General features: G+C 39.6%; 2 protein-coding genes across 5 annotated transcripts in view; one reads left to right on the top strand and one right to left on the bottom strand.

Annotated features, from left to right (window-relative positions):
- rabl6b (RAB, member RAS oncogene family-like 6b) overlaps positions 1-18,446 on the top strand; it is a 26,857-nt gene extending 8,411 nt beyond the window's left edge. For 2 of the 3 annotated variants that reach the window (XM_024417929.2, XM_024417930.2), the window contains 12 exons: positions 452-504; positions 690-778; positions 8,704-8,844; positions 10,688-10,793; positions 11,167-11,270; positions 11,449-11,864; positions 12,622-12,763; positions 14,234-14,470; positions 14,691-14,997; positions 15,239-15,443; positions 15,735-15,793; positions 15,876-18,446. In XM_024417929.2, the coding sequence (XP_024273697.1) occupies positions 452-504; positions 690-778; positions 8,704-8,844; positions 10,688-10,793; positions 11,167-11,270; positions 11,449-11,864; positions 12,622-12,763; positions 14,234-14,470; positions 14,691-14,997; positions 15,239-15,443; positions 15,735-15,793; positions 15,876-16,067 (2,051 nt within the window). In that variant the 3' untranslated portion in view covers positions 16,068-18,446. The remainder of the gene's footprint in view (positions 1-451; positions 505-689; positions 779-8,703; positions 8,845-10,687; positions 10,794-11,166; positions 11,271-11,448; positions 11,865-12,621; positions 12,764-14,233; positions 14,471-14,690; positions 14,998-15,238; positions 15,444-15,734; positions 15,794-15,875) is intronic. The other variant, XM_042320708.1, reaches the window with a different exon arrangement.
- Positions 18,050-26,633, bottom strand: si:ch211-102c2.4 (uncharacterized protein LOC568178 homolog). Of its 2 annotated transcripts, none has more exons than XM_042320710.1 (5): positions 26,502-26,633; positions 20,849-21,130; positions 19,017-19,100; positions 18,873-18,909; positions 18,050-18,766 (listed from the first exon to the last, which is right to left on the bottom strand). In XM_042320710.1, exons 1-5 carry the CDS (start codon positions 26,536-26,538, stop codon positions 18,745-18,747), a joined length of 462 nt encoding a protein of 153 aa, XP_042176644.1. In that variant the 5' UTR covers positions 26,539-26,633; the 3' UTR covers positions 18,050-18,744. The 2 variants fall into 2 exon arrangements, with proteins under 2 accessions (XP_042176644.1, XP_042176643.1); XM_042320709.1 differs by having other exon boundaries at positions 18,873-18,889.

Raw genomic sequence — 26,633 nt, 5'->3', positions numbered from 1 at the left:
CTTGCTAGAAATTGTTCTGTTTGACTACTCCGTGTACAATAACCTGGCGCTACAGTCAAGAAAGGTTTGACTCTCACTTTTTGAAAGGACAGAATTGAGTATGTTTGCCAGTTAAAATATAACAACAGCTTTTCTGCTTCTGTTACTGCTGTATTTGCTGCGCTTTGCTAACATCAAAGCTATAAAATAAAGGGATTCAAGTTTTTATGTTTTAAAATAAATGCCATGTGTAATCATACTGTATGTATGGCTCATATAAATATAATCACTAGAACGAGAATAGCCCCTCAGACCACATTAGGCCCATTTATTTGAATGGGGTTACCCATTCTAGTCATTCTATTTCTATGGTATGGCTTTCTCACATTGTTACACTTGAAAGCAATAGTTCAATGTTTTGTCCAGTTTTATGTTCTGAATTGCAGCTTTTTGACATTCTGCTTTCCCACAGGCAGAGGTAAAAAGCGAGGGGACACTTTGAAAGTAGAGAATGAACCCCAAGAGGTGATTATCACATGCTGATAATGTTTAAGAGTACAATAGATGTCTTTTTCTTTATTTGGGTCATCTAAGGAGTCTCACTGGGGCGTTTTTTTGTACAGTAGTTAGTAAGATGTAAACAGAGGTCACATTCTCATAAGACTCATTCATGTTCAATAATCTAAATAATAACACTTGATTTGTTGCAGTCTGACGAAGTGGCCTTGGATGCAGAGTTCCTCGACGTTTACAAGAACTGCAACGGTGTGATCATGATGTTTGACATTACCAAGCAATGGTAAGAGTCGGTGTCGCGCATTATACAATTGTTCAATACATTAGTTACAAGGTTTCAGACCTGGGCAGAAAATACTTGTATTTTGTAGTTTATTTGAAAATACCGACTTTTCAAATAGTCAAGGTAATCGAATATAGTTTATATATAGTTTCAACTAAAAGGCAACTATTTTCTTTGATATTCAAATACAGATCTCAGAAAAATGTTACAATAGCAACATTGTTATTACATAGTACTGGAAATTGCTTTATAATTACATAATAGTTATTACAAGTGGAATAAGGAACAGTCACTGTTTCTCTTGTGTACAGTAGTTACAAAATCTCTCATCTCATTGCTATGGAATTAAAATAGTATTATGTCAACATATGTCAACATACTAATAAAATGTTGCTCCAAAAGTAATTACAGTTTTATGACACAGGCACAAGAACAGTTTAATGTTAAGACTTACTGAGAATGATAACAGTAACAAAGTATTGTCAAAAGGAAACAAAATATCCCAAAACTGCCTTGATGAATCAACTGCAGCCAAGGTAGGTAGAAAATCATGTTAGTTTGTATCTGAGTAAACCATTCCTTTAACAACTGTATAGTGTGTGTTTTAAACAAGAACACTTCCCCTCAGATGGACAAAGAGGTTTGAAGTTGTTTTTGCTAAGCATCCAACTTGCCGTTTGCAAATGGCTTTGAATTATTTTCAGGTATCTTAAAATTAATTGCAGCTTTCAACCTTTTCAGTGGCATGTTGAAAGAGTCATAGGGCTCTGTTTTTGGCTGGCGTTAAGGCGGCACTTGAGTCAAAAACACGCTCTTTGGCAATTTCGACTCGTAAAAGCCAGCGCTCTGCAATTTTCCAATCCTTGTGCCAGTGTTGGTAATTTACTTGTCTTATATCAGCTCGCTGAGGTGGGAGTGGTGGAAATATTTGAGGTGTGTCCTTAATCCATTTTGAATTCTGGCTGTAACAACGGGGAATTAATCGTTTCTGAAGGCACTGTATATACTGCTTGAATAGTTCCTGAACCACTGGCTTAATCCCATTCTTTAACTTTGATTTTTGGTTGAGATGAAGACTTGAATCGAACATATTAATTAGACAAACTGGGAATAAAGACAGACTAAGTCAGTGGCACAGATGGATCTATCCAAATATAAGATACATCTTCAAATGTTGATATTTAGTTGTGTTGAAAACCAAACACAATTCAACCAGAAATAAAAGTTAAAGAATGTGATTAAGCCAGTGGCTCAGATGGAACTATCAAGCAGTGGATACATCTCCTTTAAATGTTGATATTTGTTTGCAATATTACTTTTGTAATACAGTAAATAGCCTTAACTTAAGGATATCTTACAAACTAATGTAACATCCAACTTAAAATGAGTAACACATCCATGGCTACATTTTGAGTTTACTGTAACTATACATTTATGTTTATGTAATCATATAAAGCATGCATTCCATTTTTTTTCTTTATACTGGATATTATTTTTGTCCAGCTTCTGTGAAAAGTTTGGACTCATTAGGCCTATGTGCCCAATGCCTATTGAATGAAAGGTGTCAGTGACTGTAGGACGTCTGTTTAGGAACATGAAGTTATTACAAAAGACTGTTTATTGTTTTGTTTTTCCTTTTATCATTTTGTTTTCAAAAATTGCATCTTCCATTTTCATCAGTTGGACCTAACTGTCAAATCGCGGGAATTACAATCAATGTCCTTGGTGTTGAATCCGCTTGTAGCATTGGCTATTTGCCTGTTTGTTTGTTTACCTTTCACATGGCAAAGTCACTAACAGGCCATATCAACAGCGATGGTAGGGTAATCGTGGTAGAACATTTATGCAATGTCCAATTGTCCATGGCTCGAACATGCAGTGCATGTTCGAAATGCAAATTCAATGTGTGTAGACGAAGCCAATTACTTATTCAATGTAAAACATTTAAAAAACTAGATTGGCTACATGTTTGTTATAACTAGGTCTGTTGTATGGTTATTGTATACTGGTTAATAGACTTCAATGGATAGGACAAACATCCATGCCTCTTGCCGAATAGCCCTTAGGACTAAGTGTGCACACATTTCCTTACAGTCATGGAACTAGAGATGCGATTTGTGACATCATGCTTCAGACCTGATCCTGTTTAGAAAATGTTGTTGTTTTCAAACAGTGATTGTTTTTTATTCACATTAGACAAAAAACAAACTTAGAAAGATTCACCATCCGCGGGTATATGGTGAGAATGTATATGGCTCAAATGCTATGCAATTTAGCTCCTATTTCTGGAGAAGTGCAAATATGATCTGTAAGATGGTTCTATGATGTTTATAAAATATTACATTTGGGAGCAGTATAATGGTGAGTGGACATTCCCCCCTTTCTCTTTATATTGGATCTTTGTCCAAGTCCTATGAAAAGTTTGAATGTGCATAAAAACCCTCCAGAGTCTAAATTGGATTGTCTGTATTATACGCCCACAGGGAGCAATTATGGTGCCCGTAACTGTATTTAGGCATTTTTATTCAAATTTGATTAGAATTATACGCTGTCTTTTTAGGCGTTATCAATAGCCTAATGAAGGTAATCAGGGCTCCGTGCAGGCCAATCAAGTTCTTCCACACTGATGTGGACAAACCAATTCTGTATGGACCTCGCTGTGTGCACGGGGCATTGTCATGCTGAAACAGGGAAGGGCCTTCCCCAAACTGTTGCCACAAAGTTGGAAGCACAGAATCATCTAGAATGTCATTGTATGCTGTAGCATTAAGATTTCCCTTCACTTGAATTAAGGGGCCTAGCCCGAACCATGAAAAACAGCCCCAGACCATTATTCCTCCTCCACCGAAATTTACAGTTGGCACTATGCATTGGGGCAGGTAGCGTGCTCCTGGCATCCGCCAAACCCAGATTTGTCTGTCGGACTGCCAGATAGTGAAGCGTGATTCATCACTCCAGAGAACGCACTTCCACTGCTCCAGAGTCCAATGACATCGAGCTTTACACCACTCCAGGCGACTCTTGGCATTGCGCATGGTGATCTTAGGCTTGTGCCCCACTGCTTAGCCATGGAAACCCATTTCCTGAAGCTCCCAGCGAACAGTTCTTGTGCTGATGTTGTTTCCGGGGGAGGTTTGGAACTCGGTAGTGAGTGTTGCAACCAGACGATTTTTACACGCTTCAGCACTCGGCGGCCCCTTTCTGTGAGCTTGTGTGGCCTACCACTTCCCGGCTGAGCCGTTGTTGCTCCTAGACGTTTCCACTTCATAATAACAGCACTTACAGTTGACCGGAGAAGCTCTAGCAGGGCTGAAATTTGACTTGTTGGGGAGGTGGCATCCTATGATGGTGCCACGTTGAAAGTCACTGTGCTCTTCAGTAAGGCCATTCTACTACCAATGTTTGTCCATGGAGACTGCATCGCTGTGTGTTCGATTTTATACACCTGTCAGCAACAGGTATGGCTGAAATAGCCGAATCCCCTAATTTGAAAGGGTGCCCACATACTTTTGCATATATACTGTATTTAGCAAATAAGCAAACAAAAAATCGGACATCTCCGGACCTATAGCACTACCGCCAGAACTAAGATCTACCATTGCGTTAGGCAGTGGTGGGAAAAGTACCCAATCATCATACTTGAGTAAAAGTAAAGATACCTTTTAAAAGAAAATGACTCAAGTAAAAGTGAAAGTCACCCAGTAAAATATTACTTGAGTAAAAGTCTAAAAGTATTTGGTTTTAAATATACTTAAGTATCAAAAGTAAATGTAATTGCTAAAATATACTTAAGTATCAAATGTAAAAGTATAAATCATGTCAAATTCCTTATATTAAGCAAACCAGACAGCACCATTTTCTTCTTTTTTTTCCCATTTACGGATAGCCAGAGGCACAATCCAACACTCAGTCATAATTTACAAACGAAGCATGTATGTTTAGTGAGCCGGACAGATTAGAGGCAGTAGGGATGACCATGGATATTCTTTCTATGTGTGTGAATTGGACCATTGTCCTGTCCTGCTAAGCATTCAACATGTAACGAGTACTTTAGGGTGTCAGAGAAAATGTATGTTGTAAAAAGTACGTTATTTTCTTTAAGAATGTAGTGAAGTTAAAGTTGTAAAAAAATATAACTAGAAAAGTACAAATACCCAAAATAACTAAAGTAGTATTTTAAAGTATTTTTACTTTAGTATTTTACACCACTGTCATTAGGTTTGTTAAAATAGAGCCCCATACAGTAGTTGAGGGTCACAACATATTTATACTTATCTTTACAAAATATCATTGGTTAATTGATTTGACTTGATTTGTATATCTGGGGCAATGAACATTCAGAAACATTTACAAAATGTTCAGATAGAAATGTATTGTGTAGATCAAATATGACTGTCAGAATGACAAGCACACACAACCTCCTATACTATTGCAATATATCTTCAACCTGCAGTTCCAGATTCAGCCCTGCCATTAGTTAAGGCAGCCAATCTAATAGTTTCAGAAAAGTATTCACATCCTGAGATCTGTATTCAAATATTTGTTTTAAGTAGTTGTTTTCTCAGATCTGTATTCAAATAGTTTTTAAAAAGTAATACTTTTTGGGGATCTGTATTCAAATAGTTGCAGTCATCTCCAAAGTAAATATTTATTCATCCAAAGTATATTTAACTATAACTATACTTATCGCTGAGGGGTATCGGGTCTGAGTAGTTACCGAGGTAACTTTCAACTCGGGATAACCGGTTTTACGAAAGTGGCTCACCTTTTAGCCAGGTACATTTCTATGGCAAAGAATTCTTCTGGGGCAGGCTAACTCGGCGCTAACTCCATTTATCTTGAATGAAGTGTCTGAGCCATGAGTTGAGGACCAGTGAAATCACATACCCTCCCTCTTTTTTAATCTTTTTAATTTCACCTTTATTTAACCAGGTATGCCAGTTGAGAACAAGTTCTCATTTACAACTGTGACCTGGCCAAGATAAAGCAAAGCAGTGCGACACAAACAAAAACACGGAGTAACACATGGAATAAACAAACATACAGTCAATAACACAATAGAACAAAAAGTATATTTACTAGAGGTCGACCGATTATGATTTTTCAATACCGATACCAATTATTGGAGGACCAAAAAAAGCCGATACCGATTAATCGGACTATTTTTATTTTTTATTTTATGACAATTACAACAATACTGAATGAACACTTATTTTAACTTAATATAATACATCAATAAAATCAATTTAGCCTCAAGTAAATAATGAAACATGTTCAATTTGGTTAAATAATGCAAAAACAAAGTGTTGGAGAAGAAAGTAAAAGTGCAATATGTGCTATGTAAGAAAGCTAATGTTTCAGTTCCTTGCTCAGAACATGAGAACATATGAAAGCTGGTGGTTCCTTTTAACATGAGTCTTCAATATTCCCAGGTAAGAAGTTTTAGGTTGTAGTTATTATAGGAATTATAGGACTATTTCCCTCTATACCATTTGTATTTCATTAACCTTTGACTATTGGATGTTCTTATAGGCACTTTAGTATTGCCAGTGTAACAGTATAGCTTCCGTCCCTCTCATCGCTCCTCCCTAGGCTCGAACCAGCAACACAACGACAACAGCCACCATCAAAGCAGCGTTACCCTTGCAGAGCAAGGGGAACAACTACTAGAAGGCTCAGAGCGAGTGACGTTTGAAACTCTATTAGCGCGCGCTAACTAGCTAGCCACTTCACTTCGGTTACACCAGCCTCATCTCGGGAGTTGATAGGCTTGAAGTCATAAACAGCGCAATGCTTGACGCACAACGAAGAGCTGCTTGCAAAACGCACGAAAGTGCTGTTTGAATGAATATGTACGCGCCTGCTTCTGCCTACCACCGCTCAGTCAGATACTTAGATACTTGTATGCTTGTATGCTCAGTCAGATTACATGCAATGTAGGACACGCTAGATAATATCTAGTAATATCATCAACCATGTGTAGTTAACTAGTGATTATGATTGATTGTTTTTTATAAGATAAGTTTAATGCTAGCTAGCAACTTACAACTTGCATTTGCGTAAGAGGCAGTCTCCTTGTGGAGTGCAATGAGAGAGAGGCAGGTCGTTATTGCGTTGGACAAGTTAACTGTAAGGTTGAGCTGACAAGGTGAAAATCTGTCGTTCTGCCCCTGAACGAGGCAGTTAACCCACCGTTCCTAGGCCGTCATTGAAAATAAGAATGGGTTCTTAACTGACATGCCTAGTTAAATAAAGGTATTAAAAAATATATGAAAAATATTTTACAAATAATCGGCAAATCGGCACCCAAAAATACAGATTTCCGATTGTTTAAGAAAACTTGAAATCGGCCCTAATTAATCGGCCATTCAGATTAATCGGTCGACCTCTAATATATACAGTGTGTGCAAATGGCGTGAGGAGGTAAGGCAATAAATAAGCCATAGTAGCGAATGATGATGATGTGCAAGTAGAAATACTGGTGTGCAAAAAAACAAAAAAAACAATATGGGGATGAGGTATGTAGATTGGGTGGGCTATTTACAGATGGGCTGTGTACAGCTGCAGCGATCGGTTAGCTGCTCAGATAGCTCTCTCAAAGATTGTGTTATCATACCCCTCATTTAAGGAAGACAACTGATTTAAAAGGTTTTATTTAATAAAATGTTTTTTGTGTGTAAAAAAAAAGGTTATGTTAAAATACCCATCACATGACACTTTTAGTAATGATAGCATTTGCTTTCCAACCTTTGCGTTTTTTGCGCAAATGACAGCCGCAACCATCCATAGACATATAAACCCATTGAAAATGACGGTTCTGATTCAAATCGAGACTAGCGGCGATAGCGTACCCATGCTTTTAACAGTCAAATTGCCAGGTTTAGAGGTTCCAAAGCCCTTCAATGGATTTATGTCTATGGCCACAACGCAGCAAGCTGTTCCACAGAAGGAGTGATAGAAGTGGGGAAAGGTGCTCGTGCATTGATAAGCACATCAAAGACGGTATTAACGATACATTATAAAATAAAGAGGGTACTGGTTAAAGCGTATTCCACATCATAGCCTGCTGAATTTGCAAGAATATTTTTCTTTCATTTTGATTTCGGCACAAATTCAAATCTGGCACTGACTGGTTTTGGATTGACGTTTCGGCATGGTCTCAGTGAAGAGTTCGGGGTTCGACTAGCCATGTGCGACATGCACACGCTGTTACAAGCCTGCTACAGTTAACCGCAGGCAGACGAGCAATATCCACTGTCGTAGTAGGACGAAGTCTGAGCTGGAATGGGAAGCTAACTGAAGCTGGTTAGCTTTAGAAAACCCCCAAGTAGATCTAGCTTGTTTCGTAGTATATACTGCTCTGTTCTGAAAGGTTTCCACTACATATCATCTTGAAAATGGCGGACATTCAAGAACAGTTTTGGAGACCTCCGCTTCCCCAATTTTGATGTTTTGTTTGTACTGTTATTCTTTGTTTTATGTTGAAAGACAATATACTTTATAGCAACAACAGCAAAAGTATTGTCCATATAAACATGGAGTACATCCCAAATGGCACCTTAATCCCAACAAAGTGAACTACTTATGACCAGGGTCCATAAGGTTCTGGTCAAAAGTGGTGCGCTACATAGGCAATAAGGTGACATTTGGAACATAGCCATGGTTCAATTAACAAATCAATGAGCTTTTGATTAAACAATGTGCATGGGTGGGATTAGATCTGTAAACCTGTGTGTGGCTATTAACCACTAAGCCCACAGTGGTTGGCTGGCTTCTAACTGCTTAGCTTCAAAAGCAGAACAATGTGAAAAAGGTTACAATTATATTGGGCCAAGTATGGGGAGACACCCATATTTTTAATTCCTCACTTATGGATAAACAATAGTAGCTTTAAATTGTTGAATTATTTTTTTATGTCATTGCAGGACATTCAACTACATCCTAAGAGAGCTGCCCAAAGTACCCACTCATGTTCCAGTGTGTGTCCTAGGCAACCACAGGGACATGGGTGACCACCGTGTAATTCTACCTGATGACATCCGCCAGGTTATCGCTAATCTGAATAGGTAGTGAATTTAACTTTCTCTGATTTAGTCTTATTAGGGTTAAAAAGTTGTGATAACATTACCAAAATGTCCTGAGTCCTGAAGAAATCCCTGTTGGATTATTCCTGGAATCAGCAGGGAATAAGCACACTTCGGAATTGGGGTAAAGCTACCAGAATTTTGCAATGGTTAATGTGTCCATATACAGTGCCTTGCGAAAGTATTCGGCCCCCTTGAACTTTGCGACCTTTTGCCACATTTCAGGCTTCAAACATAAAGATATAAAACCTGTATTTTTTTTGTGAAGAATCAACAACAAGTGGGACACAATCATGAAGTGGAACGACATTTATTGGATATTTCAATTTTTTTTAACAAATCAAAAACTGAAAAATTGGGCGTGCAAAATTATTCAGCCCCTTTACTTTCAGTGCAGCAAACTCTCTCCAGAAGTTCAGTGAGGATCTCTGAATGATCCAATGTTAACCTAAATGACTAATGATGATAAATACAATCCACCTGTGTGTAATCAAGTCTCCGTATAAATGCACCTGCACTGTGATAGTCTCAGAGGTCCGTTAAAAGCGCAGAGAGCATCATGAAGAACAAGGAACACACCAGGCAGGTCCGAGATACTGTTGTGAAGAAGTTTAAAGACGGATTTGGATACAAAAAGATTTCCCAAGCTTTAAACATCCCAAAGAGCACTGTGCAAGCAATAATATTGAAATGGAAGAAGTATCAGACCACTGCAAATCTACCAAGACCTGGCCGTCCCTCTAAACTTTCAGCTCATACAAGGAGAAGACTGATCAGAGATGCAGCCAAGAGGCCCATGATCACTCTGGATGAACTGCAGAGATCTACAGCTGAGGTGGGAGACTCTGTCCATAGGACAACAATCAGTCGTATACTGCACAAATCTGGCCTTTATGGAAGAGTGGCAAGAAGAAAGCCATTTCTTAAAGATATCCATAAAAAGTGTTGTTTAAAGTTTGCCACAAGCCATCTGGGAGACACACCAAACATGTGGAAGAAGGTGCTCTGGTCAGATGAAACCAAAATTGAACTTTTTGGCAACAATGCAAAACGTTATGTTTGGCGTAAAAGCAACACAGCTCATCACCCTGAACACACCATCTCCACTGTCAAATATGGTGGTGGCAGCATCATGGTTTGGGCCTGCTTTTCTTCAGCAGGGACAGGGAAGATGGTTAAAATTGATGGGAAGATGGATGGAGCCAAATACAGGACCATTCTGGAAGTCCTGATGGAGTCTGCAAAAGACCTGAGACTGGGACGGAGATTTGTCTTCCAACAAGACAATGATCCAAAACATAAAGCAAAATCTAAAATGGAATGGTTCAAAAATAAACATATCCAGGTGTTAGAATGGCCAAGTCAAAGTCCAGACCTGAATCCAATCGAGAATCTGTGGAAAGAACTGAACTGCTGTTCACAAATGCTCTCCATCCAACCTCACTGAGCTCGAGCTGTTTTGCAAGGAGGAATGGGAAAAAATGTCAGTCTCTCGATGTGCAAAACTGATAGAGACATACCCCAAGCGACTTACAGCTGTAATCGCAGCAAAAGGTGGCGCTACAAAGTATTAATTTAAGGGGGCTGAATAATTTTGCACGCCCAATTTTTCAGTTTATGATTTGTTAAAAAAGTTTGAAATATCCAATAAATGTCGTTCCACTTCATGATTGTGTCCCACTTGTTGTTGATTCTTCACAAAAAAATACAGTTTTATATCTTTATGTTTGAAGCCTGAAATGTGGCAAAAGGTTGCAAAGTTCAAGGGGGCCGAATACTTTCACAAGGCACTGTACTTGACTGATGGTTTCTATGGTTCTTGCAGACCCATGGGTTCCTCCTATATTCACTATGCTGAAGCCTCTATGAAGAATGGATTTGGTTTGAAATATTTACACAGATTTTTCAACATTCCTTTCCTGCAACTTCAGGTTAGTTCTATCTTAGACTACATTGTATTGTGAAATGTATAGCTTTGCTACTGTCATAACCGTCTTATTTTTAAATATATTTAACCTTTATTTAACTAGGCAAGTCAGTTAAGAACAAATTCTTATTTACAATGACGGCCTAGGAACCGTGGGTTAACTGCCTAGTTCAGGGGCAGAACGACAGATTTTTACCTTGTCAGCTCGACGCTCAAACCACCTGGCTACCTGCCTCCCCAATGAATTTTGTGAAGGTCGGAAAAGTCTGATCAGAAATACCACGGGCACACCCTGTGAAAGGGTTTCTTTTGAAAGGAGTGTTAGTGCTCTGGTTCATGGTCAGTCATTCCCAGCCACCCCCTGTTGATCTCTACAGAGGGAGACTCTGTTACGGCAGCTCGAGACCAACCAGTTAGATATGGACGCCACTCTGGAGGAGCTCACCGTGCAGCAGGAGACTGAGGATCAAAACTATGAAATGTAATGTGATATTTTCCCCTGTGTATCAGTTTGTTTGGCATGTTCAGCGATATTTTCCCTCTGTGTATAAGTTTGTTTTGATCCTTAACACTTGTAGCCACGTTTTTAGATGTTTCTTGCTTTCTTCATGCAGCACCGTTTTGCCAGTACTAACAGCACAGCACCCATTGTTTTGCAGTTTCTTGGAGAACATAGAGACCCGCAGTAAAGGCTATGGTTCTCCTGGTCCAGCCAACGGCCGGAGCCCCTCCTCGGGCTCCCAGTCCCCTACCGTTCCTCCAAGCGGTGCCTCCACTGGCAGCTCTAGCCCTGGCACCCCTCATCAGCCAACCATCCCTGCCCAGGTCCCCGGCCTCCAGCCCCCCTCGCCCTCGCCCTCTCCTCCGCCTCCTGTTCTGGCAGCTGGGATGGTTTCCCCCACAGCTGAGCTTCAATCCCCCACTCTGAGGCAGGCTCAGAGTCCTGAGCATCCTGGACCGTCACCGCTCCCCCCAGCATCACGCCCTGCCCAGGCCCCGCCTCCTCAGAAACGTGGCTTGATCTCACGCCTCTTTGGCTCCGCCCCGTCCCCAGAGGTGACTGCCACCATGCCAGGTGAGTCTGGTTGGTGCTTCAGTGTTCCGCTACTCCGTTTTAGCAAATAAACACTGCAAAGACGAACGGCTAAAAGCAGCGGGTGGCCGCGGAGTGCTGGCGATCACCTGTACCTGTATGTGTGTAAATTCAACATGTAGAATCGTCGGGAAATGAACAGAAAATGATGACCAATGTTCCAGTCAGAGGCGATGTTCCAGTCAGGACAGCCACCCACTGATTTTAATCGTTTGTTGTCTGTTTGTTTTGTCCCATATTTTATCCTAAATGCCCGGATAAGGACTAGACTATGCATGTTATACACATGTTATACACATGTGTATTAGTCACAGGATATCTTCATGAATGATTTGATTTCTGTGAAGTGCTTGTAAGGATCACTGCCCTGCCTGCCATTGGAACAACACTTTATATTGAGGGAAGTAAATAATTGATCTTTTATCTCAATAGAGTTAAGAAGGAAGGGTTTAGTTTGCCTATTTGCTCTCTACATCCAGACAGTCACACTTACATGATGCTATGTTGTTTTCATGTAAACCATCATCATGAGATGAGTAAGGCCTGATACTGTACAATGTCAGTGTAAGTAAGTCTATGCTGTTGAATAATAACAAATGAGGAGTCCCAATTGGCACCCTATTCCCTATATAGTGCAATACTTTTGAACAGGGTCAAAACACACAGTAGTGCACTGAGAAAATAGGTTTTCATTTGGAACACATCAAAGGCTCTTCTGATCACTGCTGTCTGTATTCAGAGCCGGAGCCTGCCCCCGTGTGTCCTGCTAATGTTCAGAGTGTGGATGACTTTGTGCCAGACGAGGGTCTGGATAAAAGCTTCCTGGAGGACAGCCTGCCCTCTAAAGTTAAGGTTCCCCAACCTGCACTGGACAGTGACAGGTAAGTAGTGGTAGAGTAGGGGTTCTTATCCCTGGAAGGGTCTCAAATGGCACCCTATTCACATAGGGCTCTGGTAAAAATGATTTGTGCACTATATAATAGGGTGACATTTAGAACGCGGTCTGTGTTGCCACGGTTTATTTCCTTCCCTGCTGGAAAACATGCTCTATGTTTACAGCACACAGTACCATCTGGAGCAGGCCATCTGTGGTGAGAGTTCTCAGATGGCTCTATTTATTCAATGCTTCCATTGAATAAATTGTGGAAAGAGAGGATTTAAGAATTGCAAACAATGTTTCATTTAATAGATAGTTGTTATTTTATACGTTCTAGGGGGTAGAACCAAAGAGTATTCCAGCATTCTCTAATTTTCGTAGAATTTAATCTGAAGTTTCTCCTGAAATTCCTTCTTTTGTGTCATCTTGTATTAAAGTACCATATAAAGTGCCTTGCAAAAGTATTCATCCCCCTAGGTGTTTTTCCTATTTTGTTGCATTACAACCTGTAATTTAAATGGATTTTTATTTGAATTTCATGTCAAGAACATACACAAAATAGTACAAACTGGTGAAGTGAAATGAAGAAAATTACTTGTTTCAAAGAATTACAAAAAATGTAATGTATGTATATATATGTATGTATATGTATGTTTGTATATGTATGTATGTATGTATGTATGTATATGTATGTATGTATGTATGTATGTGTATGTATGTATGTATATGTATGTATGTATATGTATGTATGTATATGTGTGTGTGTGTGTGTGTGTGTGTGTATGTATGTATGTGTATATATGTATATGTGTATATGTATGTATATGTATATGTATGTATATATATACACACACATATGTATATATATACACACACATATGTATATATACATACACATATGTATATATACATACACATATGTATATATACATACACATATGTATATATACATACACATATGTATATATACATACACATATGTATATATACATATATATATATGATGTCAAATTATGTCAATTAGCCTATCAGAAGCTTCTAAAGCCATGACATAATTTTCTGGAATTTTCCAAGCTGTTTAAGTGCACAGTCAACTTAGTGTATGTAAAATTCTGACCCATTGGAATTGTGATATAGTTCATTTTAAGTGAAATAATCTGTCTGCAAACACTTGTTGGAAAAATAACTTGTGCCATGCACAATGTAGTGGAGTGGTTGAAAAATGAGTTTTAATGACTCCAACCTAAGTGTATGTAAATTCCTGACTTCCATGTATATGTGTGTGTGTGTGTGTGTGTGTGTGTGTGTGTGTGTGTGTGTGTGTGTGTGTGTGTGTGTGTGTGTGTGTGTGTGTGTGTGTGTGTGTGTGTGTGTGTGTACACAGTGTATATGTATGTGTGTGTGTGTGTGTGTATATATGTATATACAGTGTTATTATATTTACTATATGTATTATTATTATCATATATTACAGTGATGGAGAGGACAGAGGGAACCCCATAGTGGCAGGTTATATGGATGAGCTGGACCCAGATGACAAGGAGCCCCCGCTGCCCCTGCCCAACACCCCGGGCCTTCTCACCAGTAAAGACTTCACTATGTCTAGTGATGAGGAGGAGGTGGAAGCACAGCCCCCACCAATATCACCACCAGTACCTGCTGTCACTCAGGATGAACACCTCGACCTTGACAGTGATTCAGAGCTGAAAAAGTAAGCCTCTTATATCCAGCATATCCGTTAATGTACTGTAGTCTTATCAGGAGTAAACCATTTCAATTTAAGTAACTTTTGTTATATTTAGAATTATATAAGCTCTTATCTATTTCTTTGTTTTTCTTGTCAATTTCTATTGTATACATTATTAGATGACTCTTGTCATCAAGAGCAAAACATTTCTTTTTTTAAGTGATGTTTTTGTACTCTGTTTTAGACCGTGCACTGAGTCCATAATGCCCCGTGCCATGGAGCCCCAAGCTCCGGAGCCTTTGGCACCTGCTGGCCAACTCTTGGAGAACACTGTCCCCCAGGTGGCTGAGCCCATCACCCTCACCCTAACCTCTGCACCTGCAGTAGCCCTGGAGCAGCCAGGCCTACCCAGAGGGAAAAAGGGAGGAACCCCTGGGGTGGACTCGGACTCTGACCCAGGGGCCCCTGTTGCTGAGCAGGTGCTCTCCTTCGTGATGGGTGATCTTGACTTTGAGTCTGAGGAGGAGGCAGTCATCCAGAAGATAACTAAGGTGGCTAGGTCAAAAGGATGTTATTTAGAGTTGTAGGTTACAAGTCATCATAGTTAGATTGAGTAGTCAACCTATTGAAATTACTTTCCTCGTAAAATATGTAGTGCTGAATTTGTGAAATATCCAATACATTTTCGATAAATTATTTGATGGGCCTTTTTGGTTTGGATGCGTGGTTACAATGTATATTAACATTTGTAATAGTTTGGACTTCATTATTTCCCTCTGCATCCATCCACAGGAGGTTTTCCCAGTCAGGGATGAAGTACTGTCTGATCTGGAGCTGTCAGATGATGACATCCCTCCAGCCACGCTGATCCCAGAGCCTCTGAAGCCCACACCGGTCCTGAAGCCCTCCTTTCAGAGCAATAATGAGACAGACCTGTTTGGCTTGGGATTTACGGAGGAAGCCCCCAAAGCCAAGGACAGCAGTGAGGACCTAGAAGGCAAGTCCACTACCACAAATCTATAGAGAACAGGGACGTATTCATTAGTGCATACTGTATTTCAAAGTTTAGCAACGTAAAATGAAAACAATTGTTTATTTTTGGACAAGAGTTTAGAGTTCCTTCTCTGTTTAAATTAGTTTTCTTCGGTTTGGCATCTAGTGAATACAACCAAGTGCCTTAGAATAGTATCCTAGCACATGACAGAGAACTGTACCAAAGTGTATCACATTATAAAACAAAATTACATTGTATTCATTCATTTCTCAAATTCTATGAATTGCTTTTCAGAGAAGGAAAGCAAACACTCCGCAAAAGAAAAGAAGAAAAAGAAGAAGAAAAGCAAAGAGGTAAGGGAGTGGATGCCTTTTCATATGGCTGTCGTTTTTATACAGCATAGTAGACATACGTTTTAAAAACCTTTTTTCTTAGGAGGATGAGAAGAGCAGCAAGAAGAAGCATAAAAAGGACAAGAAAAAGGAGAAAGATGAGACCGGAACAGAAGTTGACAAAGAGAGGAAAAAGAAAAAATCTCGGACCAAGAAAATGGATGACTTGGAGGATTTCTTGGCTGGAGGGGAGGGGTCAGCAAATAGAGAGGGCGGAGACTATGAAGAACTCTAGATCCCAGGTCATCCTTATTTTTGGACCTTGACTCTATAGAGATGTGGAACCCAAGTTGTCATTTGAAACTTGTTTGGTTCCTAGAACCAGATTAATTTGTGCACAAGCAGCATCCACAAGCCATACCCAAGGTTCATGGTCACCCATTCCGAGGCAAAAATCTAGACTCCGCTGGGGCTGTATGATGTGTTAATATTATTTCCCATGAGCACTATCACACATTGTCTTTGAATGTGAAGAGATGACAAACTAGGTTTAAGATACAATCTTGTTACCATCAACCTTTGAGGAGAAACAGGAAGGAGATGACTGACACTCACTGTGGTGTGATACAAACTATATGATCACTACTGGGTATGATAATTAGTAGAGCCACTAAGGAAAGATTTGACTTTTTTTATTTTCAGACGTTTAACTTAAAATGTGTGTTTGCTTACTATTTTATTTTAAATTTTAAATTATGCTCTCCTGAAGTGAACCACTCCAAATGGGCTTGGCAGGGCTAACGTTTTTGTCTGAATGTCCTCTATTTGGTGTAAGAATTGCTTGAGAGCATATTCCTGTAAAGTGATGGTTGCTTGACAGTGTTGATATTACATAGTGGAGGGTATACATGCTTGATGGTCATATTTCACATATTGAAGATTGTCCTCTTACTTTGATCCACTGGTTTTGTTTCTCCGACTCAGTGATGTAATGGTTGTTGAAAGTTTTGCTGCTTTAATTGACTTTTTCTAATTTTGACAATGTACTATCTCACTCCATTTGATAATTTACTCTCCTCCACTCCCACAATGGAACAGGTCCCCCAATGCACCATTTTACAGTGACTGTAGTTTTCAGTTTGTCTGCATCCCAAATTGGCACCTTATTCCCTATGCAATATATATATAAGGAATATGGTGCTATTTGGGATGTAGTCTTTGTCACCTTTTCTATCGCCTCAGTACACATTTCAGTGTGTTTTAATTAGATGCCTTAAAAGGAAGTGACATACAACACACGTACATGTCTGCAATCCTTATCAACCATGTGTCAAGTGTTCTTACGGGAAGTCAAGACTGTAATGCATCAGAACTGACAGGTTGTAGCTTCAGACAGATGTGATATGTCTGGTGCCTTCTATTGGTGAACTGTAATGTATCATATACTGTCTTTTTTTGTTTGTTGCTGAAGCCAGTACCAAAATCTTGGCAGCACACTATACAATATATGTAAACATTTGCTTTTAGATAATAATCTTGATTTATGTTGTTACGGGACTCATACCAGTTTAGAAATGAATGATTGCTAAAGTCATAAACTGCTTACACAATAAGGTAACTTAAATAATGAACTGCTAGTGTATATATATATATATATATATATATATATATACTTAATCTTTTGCTGCATTCCAAGGCTCCTACTGTTCTTGTGTTAACTTTACATAACCGTTATCATGTCTGTCTCACGAGGTTCCATGAACTTTACCTGTGCTCCAGATGTCCATTTGAAATACAATTACTTGCAATAGCTGTAGTTCTTGGAGATATTTCAATGGCAGCCTACTAACACTGAATGCAGCTATTTTTGGACTGAAACCTGTCGGCAACTATAGTGCTTCATTAATGCTACTCTCATCTATGGTATTTATTTATCACGGTCATATTTTCCTGACGAGGAAATACAAATGGGATTGATTAATGCGTACGATGTGGTTGATTGTCATCTGGTTTGACTTAAACATAAGGTTTATATTGCCCGCTCCCAATGTATACATACATATGTCCCATGTGTTAGTGTGCTAAAGCAGGTTGACTAGTTGCATCACCAAAATTTGTATGTAATTGCATCACTGCAGATGAAAGCAGTCATTGCAATCCGTTTACATTGCAACAATACCATGCTATTCTGTAATGATGACAGACACCCATCAATTTAATTCAAAGCAGCATGAATTCATATCAGACAAGAAAATAAATGCAGGTGGTATTCGGGAATGATATACAGTACATGAAGCTTTTATTTCGACAATGTTACAAGGTATGTTTATTAACTGACGAGACAGACTTTTAGATGTATTATATACTTGTCACGTTAGATTACATTCGATGGTTTAAAATGTAAAAATGTATCTTTCAAAATATGAAACTATGCATTAATCTAAAGTACTGCTGCATTGTCTATTGTTGTCATTCAATGGGTGGTTCATGAGGCAAAAATAATGCTAAGAGCAAATTTCCAATTGGCGCATGAGGCTTATGTTGTACAATAAGAAAATAATGTATAGAAAGGTCGATTGATATTTATTTTCATCCCATGAAATGTTTCCATATTTTCACTGGATGTGAACCTGTGTTTGGCTCGTCCTAATAAAAGCAAACGTATTTCTTCATAGATGGCATTTACCTTTTTTTCCCATTATGAAAATCATGAAAGCTACGACAAACTATTGGTTTAGATTCTTTTCACTTAGCTCTTGTAACCACCAGGAGGACTAATACCTTTCCTTGAGGTACAGTACTTCAGTTTGTGTAACTGTAAAAAGCTGTAATGGCTGTCTCGTTTTGTAGCATAGAATTGAAAGCCCCTTTAGCATTTGGTGTGTCCTTTGGCAATGTCCATCATTCCAGCTCAGTTATCTCTTCTTCAGTATGTGGATTATTTTGTGCCAGATCTGAGATCATCGTGATGTTCATGTATACTCCCATTTCCTTCTGAATTAAGAAATACCAGGTGTATGTTATAGCTGTTGAATAACAGTAGCTACATGGCAATTGCTATTCTGTTTCAGGAATTAAATGTTTTAATGTCATACTTTACCTTGTTTTGGTCTTTTCCTGTTGTTTGGAGAGAAAGCCTTGAAGTTATTTACTTAAAATGTTATGGACCAGTATTTGTCAATGGAAGAGCAGTACTTTATGGATGCATTTGGGCTCATTGCATGATTGGGTTGTAAGGACTTACTTTTTAAGTAACAGTAAGAAAAGATGATCGCCATGGGGAGCAGAGGCATCAGAATCCAGCGAAGAATGTCCCAAACGTAGGAACCTGAGGCCGAAGCGAGTAGAGGAGATACAAATTAAGTCAAAAGTTCTCTACAGTGCATTCGGAAAGTATTCAGACCACATGACCCTTTTTCCACATTTTGTTACGTTACAGACTTATTCCAAAAATTGATTAAATTAAACATTTTCCTCATCAAAGTGAAAACAGGTTTTTAGAAATGTTTGCTAATTTATTAAAAATTAAAAACAGAAATACCTTATTTACAAAAGTATTCAGACCCTTTGCTATGAGACTCGAAATTGAGCTCGGGTGCATCCGTTTTCCATTGATCATCCTTGAGATGTTTTCAACTTCATTGGAGTCCACCTGTGGTAAATTACATTGATTGGACATGATTTGGAAAGGCACACACCTGTCTATATAAGGTCCCACAGTTGACAGTGCAAGTCCGAGCAAAAACCAAGCCATGAGGTCGAAGGAATTATCCGTACAGCTCCGAGACAGGATTGTGTCGAGCCACAGATCTGAGGAAGGGTACTAAACAATGTCTGCAGCATTGAAGGAACCACCCAGACTCTTCCTAAAGCTGGCCGCCCAGCCAATCGGGGGAGAAGGGCCTTGTTCAGGGAGGTGACCAAGAACCCGATGGTCACTCTGACAGAGCTCCAGAGTTCCTCTGTGGAGATGGGAGAAACTTCCAGAAGGACAACCATATCTGCAGCACTCCACCAATCGGGCCTTTATGGTAGAGTGGCCAGACGGAAGCCACTCCTCAGTAAAAGGCACATGACAGCTCGCTTGGTGTTTGCCAAAAGACACCTAAAGGACTCAAGACACCTAGAGAAACAAGATTATCTGGTCTGATGAATCCAAGATTGAACTCTTTGGCCTGAATGCCAAGCGCCACGTCTGGAGGAATTCTGGCACCATCCCTATGGTGAAGCATGGTGGTGGCAGCATAATGCTGTGGGGATGTTCTTTAGCGGTAGGGACTGGGAGACTAGTCAGGATCAAGGGAAAAATGAACAGAGCGATGAACACCTGCTCCAGAGCACTCAGGACCTCAAACTGGGCGACGGTTCACCTTCCAACAGGACAATGACCCTAAGCACACAGCCAAGTCATCTCAGGAGTGGCTACGGAACAGGTCTCTGAATGTCCTTGAGTGGCCCAGCCAGAGCCCGGACTTGAACCCGCTCAAACATCTCTGGAGAGACCTGAAAATAGCTGTGCAGCGACGCTCCTCATCCAACCTGACAGAGCTGGAGAGGATCTTCAAATAAGAATGTGAGAAACTCTCAAAATACAGGTGTACCAAGCTTGTGGCGTCATACCCAAGAAGACTCAAGGCTGTAATTGCTGCCCAGGGTGCTTCAACAAAGTACTGAGTAAAGGCTCTGAATACTTATTTAAATGTGATATTTCCGTTTTTTTTTTTAAAAATACATTTTCAAAAATTTAGAAACCCGGTTTTGCTTTGTCATTATTGGTTATTGTGTTGATTGGTGAAAGAAAAAATGTGGAAAAAGTCAAAGGGTCTGAATACTTTCCGAAGGCACTGTCTACACAGAAAAATCAGAGAGGACCATTTTACAGCAGAGCACATGTAATCCAAGACCTTGTGATGGACTGAGGTTGGATAGCAATTAAGCTAGCAGGCCTATCAGTGTCGGTACCTGAGGCTACATTTCAGGGTTCTCGCTTCTCCACTCATGGTTACTTTGACTTACATCAAGACATCATCTGGCGATGTCTGTCTGTGCACAGTCAAGGACAAGTATCACACTTACTGCTGTAGAAGTACTCCTCAGCCAGTTTGATGATGGTTTTATTGCTGCTCAGCACACCGCACCAATACATTCCCTCTCCCTGGGCCAGGCCCAGGACATCCACAATGAAGGAGTCAACACCCTGAGTCACCTTCAGCCTTCCTGCATCCAAAGACTGGCTCTCCCTGCTGAAGCTGAAGCCTGAACAGCACTGTGGGGACGTCTCCTTACACCACACCCTGGGGAGGTCCTCGTCCTTTAGATCATAAGGACAGGTCAGTCTCTGCACACCATCACATATGCCTGTGAAATATAATTATAGATTAATATTACAAAACTTAGACTTATATTAGAAAAATCTGAATACTATTCGAGTACTCTATACTCCAGCATTTTGGATTTTTTATTAAATGTTTCATATGAAGTGACAGTAAAGAATGTCATCTTTAATTTGAGGGTATTTTTATACGTGTATTTTTGACCATTTAGAGATGAAAACACTATCTAGTCCACCCATGCGAAGACAAAATTCATGTATAGTGTATTAAAGTATTTAAAAGTGTAGTATTTGTTCCAATATCCTAGCACACAATGACTACATCAAGCTTGTGACTCAACACACTCATTGGATGCATTTGCAGTGTGTTTTGGTTGTGTTTCTTATATTTTTCTTGTCCAATAGGAAATTAATGGTAAATAATGACTTGAGTAATTTTATTTCTGGGAGTAGATAAGGTGTTTCTAAATAGTTTTAAGTTAATCCTGATAATGCCACGATTGAGGAAAATCATGAATAAATCATGATTATTGATAAAGTTACAGAGGGGTAAATCAATTTGAATTCAATCCCTTTTTGACAGCAACCCTTTTTGTTTTGAATGAAACCTTCCATATATATACATGTATGAATATGTGTGTAACCGTTATTTAACTAGGCAAGTCAGTTAAAAACAAATTCCTATTTACAATGACGGCCTACCCCAGCCAAACCCTAACCCGGACAATGCTGGGCCAATTGTGCGCCGCCCTATGGGACTCCCAATCACGGCCAGTTGTGATACAGTCTAGAATCATACCAGGGTCTGTAGTGACGCTTCTAGCACTGAGATGCAGACCACTTTAGACCACTGCGCCACTCGGGAGCCCGAATGCAAGGTGCCATATTTGTCCATTTATAGAAGTGTTTGGAAAGTGGACTTGAATACCAAAACATTTTTGGACCAGAATTTTTTTACCTGAATGCCAAAACATTCAAGAGATAAAGGTGCTCAAAATGTACTTATTTTCCATACCTCACCATACCATGAGACATCCATGTTTTCATCACTGGAAATGACAAACGGTTGAGATTTATATACTTTAAAAGATTACAAACAGGGTTGTCACACTAATTTAATTATTTCTTTAAAGTTTTTTTAATAGAAAATTATTTCAAATGCATAAATTCCACATCAAAATATACATATTCGCATATGCTGTCGCTTTGACCCAATTTTATATTATCGTAGGTTTTTGTATTGTGTCTGCCATCGGTTGAGACACAACATGCTTTTGAATACAGAGTGGGTGTCCTTTCAATCATAGAAATAGCTGGTAAGGTAATAGCTTGACCACTATTAGTGAATTTGTCCAAATACTTGTGACATATGAAACATTTGATCTCAACTCCAAAATTCTGGAGTGTAGGGCAACATTTTAAAATGTTACTTCACTGTCCAAATACATACAGAGGGGAGTGTATATGATATGTTGATGAAAGAATTCCACTGACCAACCTATACGTTACATACAATACATGACCAAGAGTATGTGGATAACTGCTCGTCGAACATCTCATTCTAAAATCATGGACATTCGTATGGAGTTGGTCCCCCCTTTACTGCAATAACAGCCTCCACTCTTCTGGGAAGGTTTTACACTAGATGTTGGAACATTGTAGCGGGGACTTGCTTCCATTCAGCCACAAGTGCATTAGTGAGGTTGGGCAATTAGGCCTGGCTCGCAGTCGGCGCTCCAATTCATCCTAAGTTGTTAGATGGGGTTGAGGTCAGGGCTCTGTGCAGGCTAGTCAAGTTCTTCCACACCGATCTCGACAAATCATTTCTGTATGGGCCTTGCCTTGTGCATGGGGCATTGTCATGCTGAAACAGGACATGGCCTTCACCAAACTGTTGCCACAAAGTTGGAAGCACAGAATCGTCTAGAATGTCATTGTACAGTGCCTTGCGAAAGTATTCGGCCCCCTTGAACTTTGCGACCTTTTGCCACATTTCAGGCTTCAAACATAAAGATATGAAACTGTATTTTTTTGTGAAGAATCAACAACAAGTGGGACACAATCATGAAGTGGAACGACATTTATTGGATATTTCAAACTTTTTTAACAAATCAAAAACTGAAAAATTGGGCGTGCATAATTATTCAGCCCCTTTACTTTCAGTGCAGCAAACTCTCTCCAGAAGTTCAGTGAGGATCTCTGAATGATCCAATGTTGACCTAAATGACTAATGATGATAAATACAATCCACCTGTGTGTAATCAAGTCTCCGTATAAATGCACCTGCACTGTGATAGTCTCAGAGGTCCGTTAAAAGCGCAGAGAGCATCATGAAGAACAAGGAACACACCAGGCAGGTCCGAGATACTGTTGTGAAGAAGTTTAAAGCCGGATTTGGATACAAAAAGATTTCCCAAGCTTTAAACATCCCAAGGAGCACTGTGCAAGCGATAATATTGAAATGGAAGGAGTATCAGACCACTGCAAATCTACCAAGACCTGGCCATCCCTCTAAACTTTCAGCTCATACAAGGAGAAGACTGATCAGAGATGCAGCCAAGAGGCCCATGATCACTCTGGATGAACTGCAGAGATCTACAGCTGAGGTGGGAGACTCTGTCCATAGGACAACAATCAGTCGTATATTGCACAAATCTGGCCTTTATGGAAGAGTGGCAAGAAGAAAGCCATTTCTTAAAGATATCCATAAAAAGTGTCGTTTAAAGTTTGCCACAAGCCACCTGGGAGACACACCAAACATGTGGAAGAAGGTGCTCTGGTCAGATGAAACCAAAATTGAACTTTTTGGCAACAATGCAAAACGTTATGTTTGGCGTAAAAGCAACACAGCTCATCACCCTGAACACACCATCCCCACTGTCAAATATGGTGGTGGCAGCATCATGGTTTGGGCCTGCTTTTCTTCAGCAGGGACAGGGAAGATGGTTAAAATTGATGGGAAGATGGATGGAGCCAAATACAGGACCATTCTGGAAGTCCTGATGGAGTCTGCAAAAGACCTGAGACTGGGACGGAGATTTGTCTTCCAACAAGACAATGATCCAAAACATAAAGCAAAATCTACAATGGAATGGTTCAAAAATAAACATATCCAGGTGTTAGAATGGCCAAGTCAAAGTCCAGACCTGAATCCAATAGAGAATCTGTGGAAAGAACTGAAAACTGCTGTTCACAAATGCTCTCCATCCAACCTCACTGAGCTCGAGCTGTTTTGCAAGGAGGAATGGGAAAAAATGTCAGTCTCTCGATGTGCAAAACTGATAGAGTACCCCAAGCGACTTACAGCTGTAATCGCAGCAAAAGGTGGCGCTACAAAGTATTAACTTAAGGGGGCTGAATAATTTTGCACGCCCAATTTTTCAGTTTTTGATTTGTTAAAAAAGTTTGAAATATCCAATAAATGTCGTTCCACTTCATGATTGTGTCCCACTTGTTGTTGATTCTTCACAAAAAAATACAGTTTTATATCTTTATGTTTGAAGCCTAAAATGTGGCAAAAGGTTGCAATGTTCAAGGGAGCCGAATACTTTCGCAAGGCACTGTATGCTGTAGCGTTAATATTTCCCTTCACTGCAACTAAGGGGCCTAGCCCAAACCATGAAGAACAGCCCCAGACCATTATTCCACATCCACCAAACTTTACAGTTATCACTATGCATTCGGGCAGATAGCGTTCTCCTGGCATCCGCCAAACCCAGATTCGTCTGTCTGACTGCCAGATGGTGAAGCGTGATTCATCACTCCAGAGAACGCGTTTCCACTGCTTCAGAGTCCAATGGTGGCGAGCTTTACACCACTGTAGCCGACGCATGGCATTGCGCATGGTGATCTTAGGCTTGTGTGTGGCTGCTCAGCCATGGAAACCCATTTCATGAAGCTCCCGACGAACAGTTTTTATGCTGATGTTGCTGCCAGAGGCAGTTTGGAACTCAGAGGTGAGTGCACTTCAGCACATGGTGGTCCTGTTCTGTGAGCTTGTGTGGCCTACCACTTTGTGGCTGAGCCGATGTTGCTCCTAGTCATTTCCACTTCACAATAACAGCACTTACAGTGGACCAGGGCAGCTCTAGAGGGCAAACTTGTTGGAAAGGTGGCATTCTATGACAGTGCCACATTGAAAGTCACTGAGCTCTTCAGTAAGGCCATTATTCTGCCAATGTTTGTCTATGGAGATTGCATGGTTGAGTGCTCAATTTTATACACCTGTCAGCGACGGGTGTGGCTAAAATACCCAAAGCCACTCATTTGAAGGGTTGTCCACATACTTTTGTATATATAGTGAATCTATCAAGACAAAAGTTCCCAGCAAAGTTTTTAATTTCCCGTCTCAAATATCACAACCAACCATGTAGCATGTGTCAAGCGCAGAGGATTTTTTGTACAATGTATCTTATTATTCAGCCCAAATTGTTTCATGAAGTAAAATATTGAATTGTTCTTTGAATTATTTGGAGTAAATTACACTGACAATTTAATCTATGATTTTCTCATCTCCATTTTGCAGTGGTTGAAAAAGTACCCAATTGTCATACTTGAGTAAAAGTAAAGATAAATTAAGAGAAAATGACTCAAGTAAATCATATTTACCCAGTAAAACCCTACTTGAGTAAGTCTAAAAGTATTTGGTTTTAAATATACTTAAGTATCAAAAGTATAAATAATTTCAAATTCCTTATATTGAGCAAACCAGACCGCACCATTTTCTTGTTTTTTAAAATTTACGGATAGCCAAGGGCATGCTGCAACCCTCAGACATAATTTACAAATGAAGCATGTATTTAGTGAGTCTGCCAGATCAGAGGCAGTAGGGATAAGCAGCGATGTTCTCTTGATAATTGTGTGAATTAGACCATTTTCCTATCCTGCTAAGCATTCAAAATTTAACTTTTGGGTGTCAGGGAAAATGTATGGCGTAAAAAGTACGTCATTTTCTTTAGGAATGTAGTGAAGTAAAAGTATAAAGTTGTAAAAAATATAAATAGTAAAGTACAGATACCCCAAAAAACGACCTAAGTAGTACTTTCAAGTATTTTTACTTAAGTACTTTACATCACCGCCATTTTGACAGATGAGTTGTAACTTTGTAACAAACACTTAAAGAATTGCGAATACTATGAAATGTATATATTATGAAATGCTTTGACTTGACTCATTCCATTATTGAAAATCAGTTCAGTCAAATCAATCATCCCTCTGTAATCCATGTTTTTATTGCTATGCCTTCATTTAGTTTACATTACTGAAAATGTCCGTTTGAACTCCATCATTGGTCAGATTAAAGATGGCAATATGCACAATAAATACATAGTCATAAGCTATTTACTATGAAGTGCAGGCAACATACAAATGTACATGGCACACAGATGTGGTCCTTACCAGCAAGCCAGAAAACCAATGTAGTCAGTAGAAGCATTTTTGTTGCTGAATGTTGCTGGAGTCAAAATATGAAGTAAAACACAGAAGAAAGTATGTCAGGCTCTGCTATGGAAGATGTCAGGAAATGGCCAA

Source organism: Oncorhynchus tshawytscha, linkage group LG04 (genome assembly GCF_018296145.1).
Source record: "Oncorhynchus tshawytscha isolate Ot180627B linkage group LG04, Otsh_v2.0, whole genome shotgun sequence".
Lineage (NCBI taxonomy): Eukaryota > Metazoa > Chordata > Actinopteri > Salmoniformes > Salmonidae > Oncorhynchus > Oncorhynchus tshawytscha.
The sequence above is the reverse complement of the archived record's forward strand: the minus strand, read 5'-3'. Positions and strand labels throughout refer to the sequence as shown.

Bases quoted from the DNA above. Each gene is read 5' to 3' on its own strand.
- si:ch211-102c2.4 (XM_042320709.1), bottom strand. From the start codon at position 26,538: ATGCTTCTACTGACTACATTGGTTTTCTGGCTTGCTG. The intron at 21,131-26,501 runs GTAAGGACCACA...TATATTTCACAG, and splicing joins ATTGGTTTTCTGGCTTGCTG to GCATATGTGATGGTGTGCAG. The intron at 19,101-20,848 runs GTAAGTGTGATA...CTTCGGCCTCAG, and splicing joins TGAGGAGTACTTCTACAGCA to GTTCCTACGTTTGGGACATT.